We start from the raw sequence: 16384 nt of genomic DNA, 5'->3' as shown, positions 1-16384 counted from the left end.
GCCCCTCAACTACCTCAGCACCCCCTGCCACACACACACACACACAAACACACACTCCAAACCACGCTGTCATCTTCTGCCCTGGTGTCACTCTAGGCTCGACCCTCGGTCCGAACTGAGGCTTTGCCAGCCGGGAGAATCCTGAAGCTCACGAGATTCCCCAGGCCGGAGGCCCCAGGGCTTGTTTAGCCACTGAACCAGGAGGAAGATCGCTGTGTCTGCAGAAAGCTGGCCGCTGGTGGTGGCTTCCTGGGCCGACAAGCCGCACCCCTAGCCTAGGGGCCATTAACCCCTTTCTTCCCTTCTCCAGCCACACCTAGCACCTCCTAGTCGCCACCAAGGGGATGGGCAACCAGTGCCAGCCCACGCAGCTAAGGAAGAGAGGGTGGCAGGCCAGACTCAGCGCCCTGTCGCCCCCTCCCAAATCATCCAGTAGAAGGCCCTCGGTCCCCAACACAGCAGTTCACTTGCTCCAGCCCTGGCCTTTGGCCTGGTGGTTTCCGGGGAGAGAGCCTGGCAGAGAAAGGACTTCCTCTGCTTCCTTGGAGGAGCGCTGCCGACAGTGTCAGCGCGGGACAGCCCCCAAAGAGTTGGGGTCTACTCCACTTGTATCCTGGCCCACAGAAGGGAGGGCTGAGGAACGTTCTAGGGCTTGGCTTGAGGGGCGGGGCAAGGCCACCAGCCTAAGAGTCAGGATCCAGGAAGTGGGGGTGCAGCGCCCCCATTTCTCCCCCCTCTACAACCCAGAAATTACTGGGTTTGCCAGCTACGTGGGCATCACCAGCCAGAAAGCCCCGGGGACTAGGGCGACTCTGATACATTCCCCCCACTCCACTCTTCCAGGCTAGCACCTCTCGACTTTCCCACACTGAGTCACCTTCCAATGAAGGAGCCGCTCTAGAGACACCAGACCCCATAGGCTTGGCAGACCCCACAGGCTTGGCTTGTGCAAAGACTTAGCTTTAGAGACAGTCTTTTTCCATGTGACCTTGGCGGAAGTGGAGTGAGAGAGGGTCCGTCCTCCTTCCCCCTGGAGCTAATCTTGGACACTGAATTGCACCTTCAACATCTCCATTTAATATTTACATTCAAGCAGGTAATAATTGGAAGCTTATAGTTCAGACATTTCTATAGCAGCAGGTTCTAGAGAGCTCTTTAGCCTTTTAACAAACTTTTTTTTTTTTTGCACATAGAAACAACACACCCATGTGTACAGTATCAAAAAATATATACCAAGGTTACTGGTGTCGCAGTTCCTGGAGAAGGGGAAATAAAATCAAAATACTGAATGAAGGGGAAAGAAAAGGCCAACTTAAAATAGTCTGTCTGATATAGAATATAACATGATCTAGAGGAAACTCCATAAATCTAGGTTTTTATATTTCAATATATAAATACCTACAAATAAATATATATATATATGTATATATATATCAGCCCTAAGGGGGATAGTCGGGCCTTCTGAGCTCAAACAATACATTTCAAGAATAACACCACGTACAAACCGGAGTAGAGTCAGCACTTGACAGTTAGCACGGTTAAAATATAATACTATAGCTCTGAGACCGCCTCGGGGCTGCGGGGTCAGTTCTGGTGGTCCACAGGGAAGGCTCAGGTCTCCTATAGGGAAGGGGACGTGGCGGTGAGACCGCAGGCACCACGTGGAAGGAGACAGTGAGAGGTGGACAACTCAACCGGGATCCCAGGGAGTGAGCAAGGGCCTGGCCACCGCGACTGGGGCGTTTTCTCCTTGGGAACCTCTGTAGGTGCTGAGTCCCAGTGGGCGCGATTCCTTCCCACTACACGGTCACGTATTCCTTGAAAGTGACGGTAAGGCAGTTTGCCGTGACGTCAGTGATAATTATATTCCCAAAGAAGGGCTTGAACTCACTCAGGGGCTCCACTGGCTCCTCCTGGGCCTCAGCGGGAGGTTTCTCCGAGGCGGTGGCCGGCGCCACCACTGCCGCCACCGCCGGAGCCTCGGGCTTCACCTGGAGGGTGCTGGGCGGTTCCCCGGCATCGCTGCGCATCTTGACACAGCGCAAGTCTATGGGTTCATCCAGGTCTGAGTCCAAAAGGATGACCTCGGGCTGTGGCAGAGAGGCCGCGGTGGGGGATACGTTGGCAGGGTGCTCGGAGACGGGGCTGCCCCCCAGGCAGGTCGGCGTGCTAATGCTGCGGGCGGTCAACCGCTTCTTACAGGGCTCACGCTCGCCATGGGTCTCGGAGAGGCAGCGCTTGCGCGCATGGGAGAGGTTCAGGCCCACCGTATGGTGGTGGTGGTGATGGTGGTGGTGATGGTGGTGGTGGGCGGGCGGGTGTGAGCTCCTGGCTGGGTCCCAGGCCAGCAGGTCTGGCTTGGTGGTGAGCTGTAGGGGTTGCTCACCAAAGGCCTCCTTGGTCGGGGAGAGCTTTCTAGACCCTAGGTCCTGGGGCTGAGCGTCCCCCGACACCAGAGCCTCCTCCTCCCTGCGTTTGCAGGGCACTTCGGCTTTCTTCTCCTCAGAAGCACCGGCTGCCTTTTTAAAAGTCCTGTCGCTCTGGGGATGGCGCTCCTCGGCAGCACGTTTCTTATGGCTGGGGGAGCGCGCCTCGCCCTCGCCGGCCTCGCCCGACTTGATTTTCACTGCTTGCATGCCGTTCTCCATGTACTTGCTCATAACGATCACGATGCGCCCGTTCTTGTTCTTGTTCTTGACAATTTTCATCTTGCCCCCAATACCGTTACCGGTCACTGCCTCCTTAGGGGCTGGTGTCATACCATTGGGGGGGCCCTTTTCCGAGCCCTTGCCTGGAGCTCCTGCCCCTCCCCCCAAGGGCTTCACGGCTCCGAGGTAGCCTTTGGCTGCAGCTCCGTGGGCCCACTTGTCAGGAGGGTGGCTCTTGGTGCCCAGGTCTGGGCAGGTGGGGCTGGGTGCCTCCTTGTGGCCGCCCTGGTACTGCAGGTCGTACATTTTGGGGTCTGGCTGGTAGGGGTGGTGCTTTTTGCTATTTAGCTGATAATAATACTTGCCGCTCTTCCCCGGCGGGGGCGGCTTACCGGACCTCTCCTTGCTATGTGGTTGGTACTGATGGTGCTTCTTGCTGTTGAGCTCATACTGGTGCCCCTGGCCCTTGCCCTGTGTGCCCAACTCCAGCTTGGCACGGTTGTCAGCGGAGGAGTCTTGAAGCCCAGTCAGGACATTGGAGCGTCGGGCAAAGGTGGGCACCTAAGGAGGAGAAAAAAGGGGAAAGGTTGGCCCTATGGCAGGCCGGGAACATCGGGAATACTCCAGCTCCCACGGGTGGAGGTTGCATCATAGGGGGTGGGGCCAGAACTTCTAGTGCAATTGGGGTGCTCCCCCGGGGAACTATAAGTAGTTTGGGAAGCAATGTTTAGGGAAGGGCTCGTGCTGGGATCCTGGGACCAGCTCAAAGTATTCACCTGCACCACCAGCGGTTTGGGCTTGGGCCCTCTCTTGCGATATCCCATCAGCTGCTCCTGCCTTTCCCTGGGGGAGGGAACAGAGCCGCAAGGTTAGGGTTGTTCTCAGGTTTCCATAAGGTCAGTAGCACCCTGCTCTCCGACCCTCCTTCCTTTTGCTACAGAAAGGTAGGGATCGGCTGGAGGCAAAAGATGGCCTACGTCTGCTGGGGACCTTTATGAACTTCCTCATAACACTCCAGCTGCTGAGGAAGGGGTCCCCCCATGTGACACTTAGATGTAAACTTGCTCCTCCCTCCCTTCCCCCACCTGCTGCAACACTGTATCGGTGTCCAGAAGATCGCTGCTTGGCCCTGACCGCACTGAGCACAGCTTTGGGCCTGTGGCTCTACAGACAGTGTACTGGGTTTAGGAATTCAGGAAACAACAGGAGGTGCAAGCTGACCTCGGGACCCTTCCTGATCAGAAGCATGGATACTAACTACCTCATTAAGATTCAGATAAAGAGAGCCAAGGTTGAAAGGGAGGACTCCTTTTCTTAACAGGCCAGGCATCAAACGGAAGGACTGAGCCCTTGTTTACATAGCGGCAAATAAGCCAATTAGGGGTTGGGGATGGGGACTACCTCTGAAGCTAGCTAGGGTCTAGCCAGGTTCTCAGCCACCTGGTGAACCAGAAGTGGCACTACCCCACCCCCCAGCCAGTGGGTGGGACGGCTACCCAAAGCACCGCCTCCTCAGAGGAGCGAGATCCTTTCTACTCGGATTTCCAAATTAATAAAGTTCAAGGGTAAGGGTGCCTTGATCACCACCAGCAAACTTCGCTTGCTCTGGCCACCCAAAGAGCGACTGATTGGCCCTGCCCAGCCCTCCATGAGCCAGTCTCCCGAGGTTGTCAAATTCTGGATCGGAGACTCAGTCTCCAGCTACACCCCACCCCAAAGCCCCTGAGTCAACCCGGAGGAGTTCTGCCATGCCCTGGGGCCGGGTTGGGGTCTGATTCCAAAGTTGCATGGCATTGCAACAGCCTGGATTATAATTCTTCGGGGACCCATTATGCAACATGGCATCAGCCGCTGACATGGTTACAGCGTGGAGAAATCCCAGGTGAAGTCGGTGGGAGCAAGTTCCCTGCCCTACACCCCCGGTGTTCTGAGAAAGCAACTTTAGCTTTCAGGGTCTAGAGTTTACAGTTTTAGTGGCAAATGCTCCACAGGAAATACTTCAAAATAAAAGAGGGATGGAAGGCTGGGGTTGGCGTGGCTCTGAGGACTCCTCCCCCTCCCCCACGCCCTTCCCCCCCCCTCTACGAAACAGCGAACCACAGCCACCAGTGGTGAATCCAGCTGCAGCAGCTGCATCGTGGCAAGCATCTGTTTGCAGGAGGATGGGCACCCCACAACCACCAGGCAGCGTTCACTCATGCCCTCGGGCCAACCTTCCGCCGATCTGATAGAGCAATTTACCCCACAAAATACAGCAGCGAAGGTTGTGAGGTGCTCAGGCTCCGGACAGCATCTATTCACTGCCCCCCAGCCCCTCCCCCCGGGGGTTGGGGGCATAAGGCCTTGTCAACTTTTATCCGGCTGTCAAAAGGTTAAGTTCAGTTCCATGACGTTCGGGGCGGTTTCACAATGCCAGCTCCTTCAGAGCTGCCCCGCGAGGTGCCCGTGCCAAGCCAGCAGTGGCTGCAGAAAGTAACACCTAGGCTCTGGGGGTGGGGCTCCAAGGTTGCCAAGGGAGGGGGCCACGGGGATTCAGGTACAGTATTCCTAGGCAGATCCAGGGTCATCCCCACGTAGTCTTCCAGCAGTTTCCCAAAACACAAGCCTACCTTCCCCAGCCCTACCCTGCCCCCACTCCCAAGCTGCAGCAACCGCCAAGGACATTGGTTAGAGAAGCCCAGGCCACAGCCTTGCCCATCCGGATTTGTTGGGGGTGGGGCTCCTGCCTGCCCCCTCCCACCCCTTCCCCTTTTCCCACTGCTGCAAGCAGTCATCCATCCCCTATGGCCCACCTATGTATGGCCAGGGCAGCAGGCTGCTAGGAGATGCTCACCTGTTCTGGAAGGCGATCAGCAGACGGGGATCCAAGATGTTCTCCTCTGGTTCCCACGTGTTATATCTTGCAAGTGAAAAAGGAACAGGACGGGGGAGGGGGAGGGCAGAGTGTAAGAAAAAAAAAAAGGCCAGGTTGGGAATGACATAAGGCCCTATGTGGCTTCCTGAATCAAAAGCTGTGGATGTGGAGGGTAGACAGTAGGTTTCTTAAGGCCTAACACGGCCCTTGATTACCCCTCAAGTTAAAATAAACACACAAGGGCAGGAGGAAAGGAGGGGGTGAAGAAAACGAAACTAGCAGTTTATTTTGCAGTCGTCAAGAATTTTAAGCATGTTACTGTGACGTGTTCCAAGGCCACTTTCCTCTCCAGAAACCCTTCGTGCAAAGCAGCCCAAAAGCAAAGTCGCAGTCCCCCTCCCTTCCCCAGCCCAAGTCTCCAGTAGGGCTTCAGCTGGTCTGCATTGGACCCCTAATCCGGTAACTCACAGCTCAGCGCCCCCCCTCAAGGCCCAGGAGACCGCTGTCACTGGCAAGCAAACCCCAAATACTCAGCAGTACAAAAATATGCCTCTCTTTCCCTCTCTCTCTCCCTCTCCGAGAGTGAGTGTGTGAGTGTGTGTGTGTGTGCCTGCGCCTGTCTCCATCCGGTGCCTTCGCATTTCAAATTAAAAAAAAAAAATTCCCCATCGAAAGAGCTGCAGTGACAGTTCCCAACATTTTCTGTCTTTTTTCTTCCCTACCCTGCACCATCAGGAGGGAGGACGCATACAATTGCATTTTCGTCGCTTTTAAAAAAAATTTTTTTTTTTTTTTTTTTTTTTTTTTTGGTTTTGCAATATGGAGCCGTTCGGTGGAGGGAAAGGGGAAAGGAGCCATTTTCTGCTGCACATCAGTCAGTGCCTGCGCCCTCCCTCCCTCCGCCGGCCTCCCGGGCTCGGCCCCGCGTCTCTCCAGCTCCTCCGGCTCCTTTTAGCGCATAAATTAGTGATGGCATTTCCCGGAGAGCGGAGCACAACACAGGGCGCCCGGCTCGGGCTCGGCTGCTCCGCTTCCCAGTGCCTGCCACCGACTTCCCCACCCCCTCCTCTCTCCACCCCACCTCCACCCCGCCTCCCGTCCGCTCCCCCACCACCCCACCAGCTCCACGGGTCCGCCGGCCAGGGCGCTTGGTGCCGAGGCACCCGGCCCCCGCCGCCACTTACTTGGGGGACCAGCCTCTCCATTTCACCAGATACTCCACTCTGCCCTGTAGGGGGGAAGAGACAGCACTCCATCAGCTTCCGCGGGATCCCCGGCTCCGGCCCGCAGCCTCCCCACCCCCTCCGCGCCTCTCGCTCGCTGCTCCCGCCGCCGCTCCCGCGCCTCGGCGCCGCCACCCGCGCGCCACCCCTACCTTGCGGATCCGCTTCTTTTCGATGCTCTCCACCGCGAAGACGTGCTCGCCAACAGCTGGCAGCTCCATGGCCGAACCTGAGCGCGCAGGGGCGCAAGCGGCCGGCGCGGCTGCAGACACAGCTAGCTCCCGCCGGCGCCCCGATACGATCCTGCGCGTGGACCTCGCCACGCGCCGGGTCCCCGCCGCCGCCACTCGCCCCTCAACAGCCTGGCCGCCGCCGCCGCCGCCGCTGCCTGCAACCGCCGGCTCTCAGCTCGCGCTCGCTCGCTCGCTCGCTCGCTTGCTCAGACAACTGAGCCCGGGCCGCCGCGGCACGAGAACTCATGCAAATCCCGGACGTCAGCGGGCGGGGCCTCGCAGGGCCCAGCTCGGCGTCAGGAGGCGGGACGCGCCTCGGATTGGCGCAGCCCGGCCTACCGGAGGCCCCCGGTCTGGGCGGCAGGGAAGGGGGAGGGCGCGGGAGGAGGCTGGGGAGGAGGAGGGCGCGGGGAGGTGCAGGGGAGGGATCTGAGAGCCGGGAAAGTGAGCTGGGGCCGCGGAATAGAGGTGTGTCTGCCTAGGCGGCCAGGGTGGGCACCTCGACCGGGCCCACTCTGATCCGCAGCCGGACACTTGGGACTCTCCCGTCCCCACCCTTGGCCTCTGTTTCTGCTTGTGCAAGGCCCGGGGATCCCTGCTGGGGGCCACGGAAGCACCCGCTACACTTTACAGTTGCTCCCAACTACATCTGTCAGCAGAGCTCTGGAAGCACAGGGGACTCTCCGGCAGGGGGCGGAATGGAGGCGGGGGCAGTTTAGGCCCCCACCCTCGGTGCCCACCGCCCCGCCCCGCCAGGCTCACGGCATTTAGGCCGCGAGGTGGGGAGAGAAAGAGCCAGAAGACTGAGGACTTGGGCAAGTGGAGGAGCACGGAGAGGCGAAGACAGGGACAAAGGAACAGCTGGCCAAGGGGCATTTAGCACTCAAGAACCTCAGCAGAAAGGGGCTCTGAATCCGATGCCACCCAAGATTCTGAACGGCTTCTAATTTACACTTGGCTCACTCATTCGTGGGGAAGGGGCAGTTTCTAAGCAAGGCCTTTTGCTTAGTCTGAGATGCGGGAGAACAGAAAGAGAGAGAGAGAGAGAATAATAATATGGGGGTGAATGAGTCTGACTGGGGGTCCAAGAGGACTTCGTGGGGCTTCATGGAAGAGCCTCAAAAGTAAGAGTGGGGAGGACCAAATAGATGTTGAGGCCGAGGGGTGGTGGATGAGTGGGCTGCGAGAAGGGGAGGGGAAATGCCATAGCCAGGGAGCCACATTTTCTTCCTGAATTCCCGTCCTCTGGTCTCTGACAGGCAAGCCCTGCTGCCGCGGCCTTTGGAGCCCTGGAGTGTGAAGTTTAGCACCTCGGAGCCGGCCAGCCCCGCACGTTCAGGGGTATTCAGCGCCAGCGTCCGGCTGGGGGAGCTGCTGCGCCAGACGCGGCCTTCCGAGGGCGCCACAGTGGGCCTGGGAGATCCGTGGGGTCGCAGTGGGTAGACTTGACAGAGAACATGCCATTCTAAGTGGGAGGGTAAGGGTGTGCCTTGTCTGTGGTGCGTCCGGGGCCCCAGCTCAGGGCTCCTGAAGAACATGGAGCAGGAAGCTTGCGCAATCCCTTGGCTGAGCGTCCACAGAGACAGAAAAAGCGCAAAAGAGGAGAGTGGGTCGAGGGAGGGGGAGGGCAAGGAGCCGTCCGGGTCTCTGTCCCTGCTTTTATTGCGTCTCAGAATGCCTGGTGAGAACTACGCTGTGATGACTTGCGAAGGGCCAGGTGCAGAAGTGAACCCCCAAAAGCCTGCCAGGGCTTGTGTTTTCCCAGGCATCCAGTAAAAGTCTTCAGACGGTTAGTTTGAAGTTGCACACACACGCTGACTCCACGCACCTCCACTTTGCAACACTGTGGCTTCCGCTGTTGCTTAGCGGCAGCTCTCTCGGAATTTACTCCTTAGAGTGTTGAGGTGGAGGGGGTCCTTTTCTGGAGACAAGAGAGTGTGTAACGGCTGGTCTCTAACTATCATAAGGCCCAAATCTAAGAGTCTCCAAGAAGGGGAGAATCGCAAGATGGGATGTGGGTGACTACCATCACCCCAACTCTTGGGGCTGGAGGGGCACTAGAAAAGGGCCACCCCCTACTATATTTGGATGTTTTATACACACACACACACACACACACACACACACACACAAGGTGCCTAACTGTACTCAAGTTGAGAAACTGCTGTGGAACAGTTCAGTCAAAAAGAGAGGGGTCCTCAAGGTCATGGGGTGAAGATCTGTCGTCCAACAGCACCCACTCACCCTCAGCCGCTCAGGTCATAGGCACAGCCGGTCATTTAGAAGGTCTGGAGCAACTTTGTGCAGGCCAGTCCCTCAGTCTGGGAAGCTGAGCTTCCCGACAATGCCGGTCTCTTTACTCAAAAATCCCCAGGAAAATCTGTTTACTCTGGGTGTTTCCTGCATTATCCAGAATCCTGGCTCAGGGGAGGGCAGGCAGCCGTTGCAGCCTACCCGCCACCAGGGGCGTTGGGCTGTATAGCAGACAGCTTGGTTCGCTGGGTCCGGGCCCTCAGGGGCCCAGATTTGGACCTCAGGGGCCACTGAAAGGAACTAGGTGCACCGAGCCGAGTTTGCGCAGGAACCACTCCGCAAGCTGGGAAAGGAAAGCTCTCAGTCTCCCGCGCAGAGGATCTTTCCTGGAGTTACATATGATCTAACTAGAGGAACCTCCGGGCTCCCTAACTGCGAAGGGTGCCTCTGGGAATCACCTCAAACACGGAATCCCACCCGCCACTGCCCAGCTCTCCAAAGGCCTTTCTGTGGACAGCTCTGCAGGTGGCCGAAACACAGAAGTAGCCGCCAACGCAGCAACTCTCTTCTCTCAGGCTGTTATTTGTCCTCGTGGAGGGTGGGCAGATGAAGAAAGTGACTTACTCTCAGATCCCTGTCCTAACCTGAAGGCAGGTCCTAGACCAACCCTCTTGTGACAACTACCATAGGAACGGCTCAGACCCACCAGCTCGAAACGGAGGCTGGCAGAAAGCAGGGCAGAAGCCCGGGGGGTGGCCAATGAGGTCACCTGATGTGCCCAAACCTTTCTTAAAAGCCTCCCTTGGGGCGGTCCCTACCTTCCCAACCCCCTGTCTGGGCACCGCCGAGGGAAGCACGGGAGAGACTGACTCCAAACCCGGGATTCCCAAAGCCTTCTACTGGGGCCCCTGTTCTCAACCGGGGATGCCCAGGGGCCCCACGGGAACCTTTATAAGACTCCTTAATCCAGTGCATTTGACACCGCCCCTTTCCAAACAGGGTGACTAGTTCCGTCGGCTCTGATGAGAAACAGAAGCCCTTCAGATGCCCCCACGGGCTGGGGCCCCCAGGGGCCTTCAGGGGCCCCAAGAGAGGAGCGATGTTCCCTCGCCCTGCCGTAGGCTGGGGCTTAGAAAGGCAGGGCAAAGGATCCGATCCCGGAGAGGCTGGGAACTTTTTAATGACCGAAGAGTGGAGAATAGTTACTGAGAACCCAGTCTTGGAACAAGCGTGACCCGTGCCGAAGGGGGAAAATAAACTTCTTAAAGGAGCCGTCTCGGTGAATGGGTTCTCGGTCCACGAGAGATTGCCATCGCCGCCCTCTGACCCCAACTCTGGGCTCTGTTTGGAAAAGGGGGCCTGAAGCTTCCCGGACCAGCTGCCCCGGGTGGATTTCAGACAGCCAAGGGGATTTCAGTGGGCATGACCACCAAACTGCAAGGGCTCGTTTCTCTGCCACGTCCTTAGTAGGGAAATTGCCTTTGACTTGAGAGCTGACGTTAGTAAAACAATTTTTAAGCGGCGGCTTAGCTTGGGGGAGCTGACCTGGTGAAACTGCCGGGGGTGGGGTGAAGAAGGGGCGTGCGGGAGGGAGCCCTGCACTCCTTCCCCTGCACACTCCAGGAAGAACTGCTTTGTTTGCCAGCGATCTCCTCCACGCGTCCCCCCACCCCCATTTTTGCCCTCTGTCACACCACCCGCGAAGGATTTGTTTTCATTTGCACCGCGGAGCCGCCCCCCTCCCGACGTCTCCAGGTCCCACTCCAAGAACCCGCGTGGTGCTGGATCTGCGGTGCAGATTGACAAGAGGTGGCAGGGTACACGGGCGGGGCCGCGGGCTCCGAGGGCCGGGGCAGTGAGGCAGTGGCCCTGGGCAGAACCTGGGCACCCTTGGGGCCACACATGCCCTGCAGGGCCGTGCCTCCGCATTGCGGCACTCTGGGGTCTGCGGGCGCCGAAGCGGGACGGGTGGGGGATTGCGACGTCCGCTGGTCCAACCTCTCCCAACGTCAAGAGGTCTCCCCAGGCTGGCCTGAAGGAGCCCACCCGCCTCGAGCCCCGCGCTCAATCGCGAGGCTCCGCCGGCCTGGGGATCCGCGCCCCCGGGACCATATTTCATACATGATCTTTGAAGCCGACACAATTGCCCACCGCTGCTGCTAGCACGCGCACACAACGGCCTCGGCAAACCCTGTCCTTTTTATGTGGGTTTCACTAGCCCACAGCCTGGCCCAGGGTCCCCTCTGGCGTGGAGGTGAGCCCCGACACACCCGCCCCTTGCAATTTGCTCTCGGGTGCCCCCGTCGCGCGCCCAAACCCAGCGGGGCCCACACACAGGCCAGATTTCTTTCTTTCTCCCCCCCCCACCCCCCCGCCCCAACCAGAGCTAGCTGCTGCAGCCAGCCCCGGAAAGAAATGAAAATCGCTCCGGCGGACCCCGAAGAGATCCTCAGCCGAGGCGCCACCGCCTCCCCGCCCCCATCCGCCTCCCCTGCTCTAGCCTCACGGCGCGCTCAGGGTTAAGCGCGCGCCCGAGGGGGTATTTGGATCCTGGGTGGGAGAAGAGGGGGCGCCGGGCGCAGCACGCAGAGTAGCTGGGCTCGCTTTCGTCTGGTTCCCCCAAAACCCTGGGCAGAGGGGCGGGTCGGATCGGAAGGCCAGGCGCGTCTCCACCTCCCTGGCTGGCCCGGAGCCCGGTCTGGCCGCGGCCCGGAACGGCGAGGACGCTGTTCAGAGGCCGCGTCCTGCGTAGCCCGGGAGGGGGAGGGGGAGGAGGCGAAGGCTGGGAGCCCAGGCTGCGCGTCGCCTGCAGCCGATCGATCCCCTGGGGCGGGAGCGCCGCAAGCTACACTGAACACCTGAGGGTGGGGGGTTGTCCCCACAGGACCTAGGGCCGAACGAAGATGGTGGTCGGGGATCTTCTGGCGGTGGATGGCGGCTGGTAGGGTCCAGCCTGCTGCCTGGCCTGCATATAACGCCTTGGGCACCCCCACCCCCAAATTCTACATTGTGTTTGTCGAAATGGGCTTGGGGCGTTTCTACAACCTCATCTGACCTCGGTGCAACTTTGTCCTTCCCCGTGGAGCGCCCCCAACATCCCGGGTCCAGGCCCCACCCCCACGCGCAATGACGAAGTCTTGGGATGTGGTCACTCAGTCCAACCTTGTGACCCTTCTTAATCCTGAAATGTGTGGGTGTCCCCTTGATTCCACCTCCAGAAAGATAGTCTCGGTCAAGGAGCCCCCTTGCCCAACTCATTTCTCAAAGATGTTTTCCAGGGTGTCCCCTGAGGACTCCTGGGACATCTGCTTGGCCCCTCACCTGACAGCTCGAGTGCTCAGTGGTCCGAGCTGGGGCAGGGGCGCAGAGACCTGCATTTGCTGAGCCCTCCCCTAGGGGGCGAGCTCCTCTCGGGCTGGCTCCAGGCTCCCAGACTGCCCCGGCTGTCCTTAGTCTCTGTGACGCATGTTGGGCCCAGTGTGTTTATAGGGGGTGTCTCCCTGTCGCTGGGGTGGCCCAGCAATCTTTGAAGGCCCTGCCTCCTATGCTCAACCCCGCCTTCACACTCCTGAGCCTTTGGACAGAAACAGCCATCCTCTGAGAGACTTTGAACCCTAGGAGTTCCTGAACACCCAGGACTAAACATATCTTATGTGAGGGCCATTGGTTCCTCTGAACCCTCCCCACAACCCCCACCTCCCCACCCCAAGCTCAATGCTCTTTCTCCCAAACGGGAGTCTCCTGAGAGGCAAGCATGCATTGTTAAATTGGAAACCTTTAAAAGAGTCCAAGGCACCCTTGTTCTGTTCTCAAAAGAACTACAAAGAAGGGACAGGTACCCGAGGGGAGCCAGTTTTACAGTCAGTAGTGGGGGTCCTGGGCGAACTGGAAAAGGTCAGCTGGGAAGCACATGGGCTTCTACAAGAAGCCTAACAGGGTACAACGGTGCCTATTCCTTCAGCGGTTGGGAAGAAAGGCAGGAAGAGCCAGGAGTTCAAGGTCAGGCTGAACTACATGAGACCCAATCTCACAGTGAAGTGCCTGCACTTTCCTACCGATGGATGCTTCCTGGTGACTATTACTGAGACTAGAGAGCTAACCTAGGTAGGGGAAGAGTGACCTCAAGTCTTACATGACTGTAATGACCTTCAGAAGGATAAGGGGTGGGCCAGACTGTGTCTCTCTGGGTTTTATTTATTTGTTTTGACACAGGGCCTTGCGTAGCCTAGGCTGCAAACACCTAATCCATCTGCCTCCACCTCCTGAATGTTAGGATTACAGGCCTGGGCCATCATGTGCAGTTTCAGACTCTGTCTTGAAAAGTACGTATTTATACTCACCGGAATGACCTTCTAGATAACGCTCCATGCCACCGGCCCTAGCCATTGGTTGAAAGAACTGCTATGCGTGTTGTTCCTGTTTGAGAAAGGGCACACTCCTGCACGGAGTCATCCTAACAGCTATCCATTTCCAGTGCAGTGCCCACGACGATTAGGGATTTCTGAAAATGTTTTCTTTTTTTCAGGCGTGAGGGTGATCTTGAAATCCCAGTCCTCCTGCCCTTGCCTCCCGAGTAATGGGATTACAGTTGTGTAGCATCATCCTGGATTGTGTGCCGTGTTGGGGATCAAAGCCAGGTGGTTTTGTATGCTATGAAAGTGGCCCACCAGCTGAGCCACACCCCAACCTTAATCTCCTTTATTATTTTTTGTGTGGTTGGTTTTTTGTTCGGTTGAGACAAGGTCCCACTATGTAGCCTTGGCTAGCCTAGAACTTGATATGTAGACCAGGCTTGCCTTAAACTCACAGAGCTCTGCCTGCCTCTACTTCTTTTTTTTTTTTTTAAAGATTTATTTATTATATGTAAGTACACTGTAGCTGTCTTCAGACACTCCAGAAGAGGGTGCCAGATCTCGTTGCGGATGGTTGTGAGCCACCATGTGGTTGCTGGGATTTGAACTCTGGACCTTCGGAAGAGCAGTCGGGTGCTCTTACCCACTGAGCCATCTCACCAGCCCCTGCCTCTACTTCTTGAGTGCTGGGATGAAAAGGGTGTGGTATCACGCTGGATCATAATTTACTTTTTAAAATTATATATTTAAGATTTGTGGTAATCTCTATATGGTCACACATGCCTGCGATCCCAGCTACTTAGTAGGCGGTGGCAGGAGAATCTTTTATTTTTCTTTATTATTTTTCTTTATTTTATGTGTATGTGTGTGTGTCCCTAAGTGTATGTATATGTATGTTCAGTGCCCACAGAGGCCAGAGTAGGATATTGGATCCCTCCTGCTGAAGCTATAGGAAGCGTTGAGTCACTTGAGGGTATTTAACCCTGGTTAACAGCTGGAAAAAGAGGAAGTGTTCTTAACCACTGAGCTATCCCTCCAGACCCCCCCCCGGGGGGGGCGAGAGGATCTTAAATTACTCCTCTTCCCAGACAGGATTTCTTCCCCCCTTCCCAGACAGGGTTTCTCTGTGTAGCCCTGTGTAGTCCTGGAACAGGAGCTGTAGATTTGTACATCCATCAACCAGGCTGGCCTAGAACTCAGAGATCTGCCTGTCGCTGCCTCCTGAGTGCTGAGATTCAAGGTGTGCACCACCACTGCCCCCAAAAGGATCTTAAATTCAAGCCCAGTTTGGGAAATTAAACAAAACTTGTTATAAAAATAAAAAACAATACAAATATACTAGTAACACACATGAACAAATAGACTGGGGACATAGCTCAGCGGCAGGGCCTCGTTAGTGTGTAGGAGGCCCTGCACTCTATCCCAGCAGTGGGGGGAAAACATGATAAGGTATATAGCACAAGGCTTATCATCTTTGTCTTTTAGTGCTTAGTTTAGCTATGTTAAGCCATGCACATTGTTAGGCAGGCCACTCCATGCACTTGTAGAATCTTCCATTTTCCCACACTGAAACCTGTCTTCATTCAATACTCAAAGCTCACACACACACACACACACACACACACACACACACACACATTCTTTATGCCCTCTGTGACTTGACTCTTTTCAAAAGATTTATTTTATTTTATGTGTGTTGTGCCTGCATGCGGTGTGTATCTTGGTATCTTTGGAGGTAGGAAGAAGGAAACGAATCCCCTAGAACTGGAGTTGTAGATGATTGTAAGCTGCCATGTAGGTACTGGGATACCCACCAGTGTCTTCTTCAGGAGCAACAAGTGCCCTCTCTCCGTCAATCACTGAACGGCCATGGTCCAGTCCTACACCTGACCTGTTGTAAGGCCTTCTGCAGGTGAGATCCATAGCATTGCCCTCCCGTGTCCTGCTCACGGTGCCCATGGCGTTCTCTATGTTGTAACCGGTGTCTGAATTCCCTTCCTTAGGAAGGCTAAATAATATTCCACTGCAGGTAGATATATTTATTGTTGAAACCAGGAGCACAAACAAGATCAAGGGGAAATTTTCAGCTATCAGTGTAGCCGGCTAGTCATTATGCTAACACAGTTGAGTGTGTCATTGATTTCTACTTTTTTTTTTTTAAGACAGGATCTCACTGTGTCACTCTGTCTGTCCTGGAACCCTGTGTGGGCCAGATTGGATTCCACTCTCAGAGATCCACCTGCCTCCACCTCCTGAGTTCTGGGATTCAAGGCATATGCCACTAGGCCAGCTTGAAGATATAATTTTTAATACTGTTTCATGGAGGCTGATATACTGGGACTCCGTGAAGGTCAGAATACAACCCTGGTTCTGGCTGTGGAAGGACATCTCTGGAGAGGTGTGGAGAACTGGGACCCCTGCCTGGAACATGGGCATCATCTGGCCATTTCCCTTCCTTGCAGAAGTCTCTGATGCTATGACTACAGGGGTTATGGAAGCAGCAGACACAGGGGCTGTGGAAGCAGCAGTCACAGGGGCTGTGGAAGCAGCAGTCACAGGGGATGAGAAGCAACAGTCACGGGGGCTGTGGAAACAGCAGACACAGGGGCTATGGAAGCAGCAGACGGGGCCAGAACAGAAGCCCCAAGCCTGCTGCTCCCCTTCTCTCCACAGAAGCAGCTCTGGCAGTACCAATCTCTCCCGGATGTCTGTCTGGCCTATGTCAGTGAGCTGACTGCCCTGTGATTTGACAGTAATGATTATAATGGGGGTGATTCTGTATTCTTTGACTTGTTTGAATGGGAAGGTTCAGAATGGGCCT

General features: G+C 56.4%; 1 protein-coding gene across 1 annotated transcript; it reads right to left on the bottom strand.

The window, feature by feature from the left end:
- Window positions 1-1054: 1054 nt before the first annotated feature.
- On the bottom strand, window positions 1055-7180 carry Cbx4 (chromobox 4). The gene is made up of 5 exons (XM_021177758.3): window positions 6878-7180; window positions 6687-6730; window positions 5482-5547; window positions 3425-3491; window positions 1055-3209 (listed from the first exon to the last, which is right to left on the bottom strand). The coding sequence occupies exons 1-5, from the start codon at window positions 6944-6946 to the stop codon at window positions 1800-1802; spliced, it is 1656 nt and encodes a 551-aa protein (XP_021033417.1). The 5' UTR covers window positions 6947-7180; the 3' UTR covers window positions 1055-1799.
- Between the last annotated feature and the right edge of the window lie 9204 nt (window positions 7181-16384).

This window comes from Mus caroli, unplaced genomic scaffold (genome assembly GCF_978045245.1).
Source record: "Mus caroli unplaced genomic scaffold, Mus_caroli_1 scaffold_13, whole genome shotgun sequence".
Taxonomy (NCBI): Eukaryota; Metazoa; Chordata; class Mammalia; order Rodentia; family Muridae; genus Mus; species Mus caroli.
This window is presented reverse-complemented; position numbering and strand designations above follow the sequence as displayed.

Coding starts and splice junctions, on each gene's coding strand:
- Cbx4 (XM_021177758.3), bottom strand. CDS start 6,946: ATGGAGCTGCCAGCTGTTGGCGAGCACGTCTTCGCGGTGGAGAGCATC. Junction 5,548..6,686: donor TGGAGAGGCTGGTCCCCCAA/GTAAGTGGCGGC, acceptor TTCACTTGCAAG/ATATAACACGTGGGAACCAG. Junction 3,210..3,424: donor CCAAACCGCTGGTGGTGCAG/GTGAATACTTTG, acceptor TCTCCTCCTTAG/GTGCCCACCTTTGCCCGACG.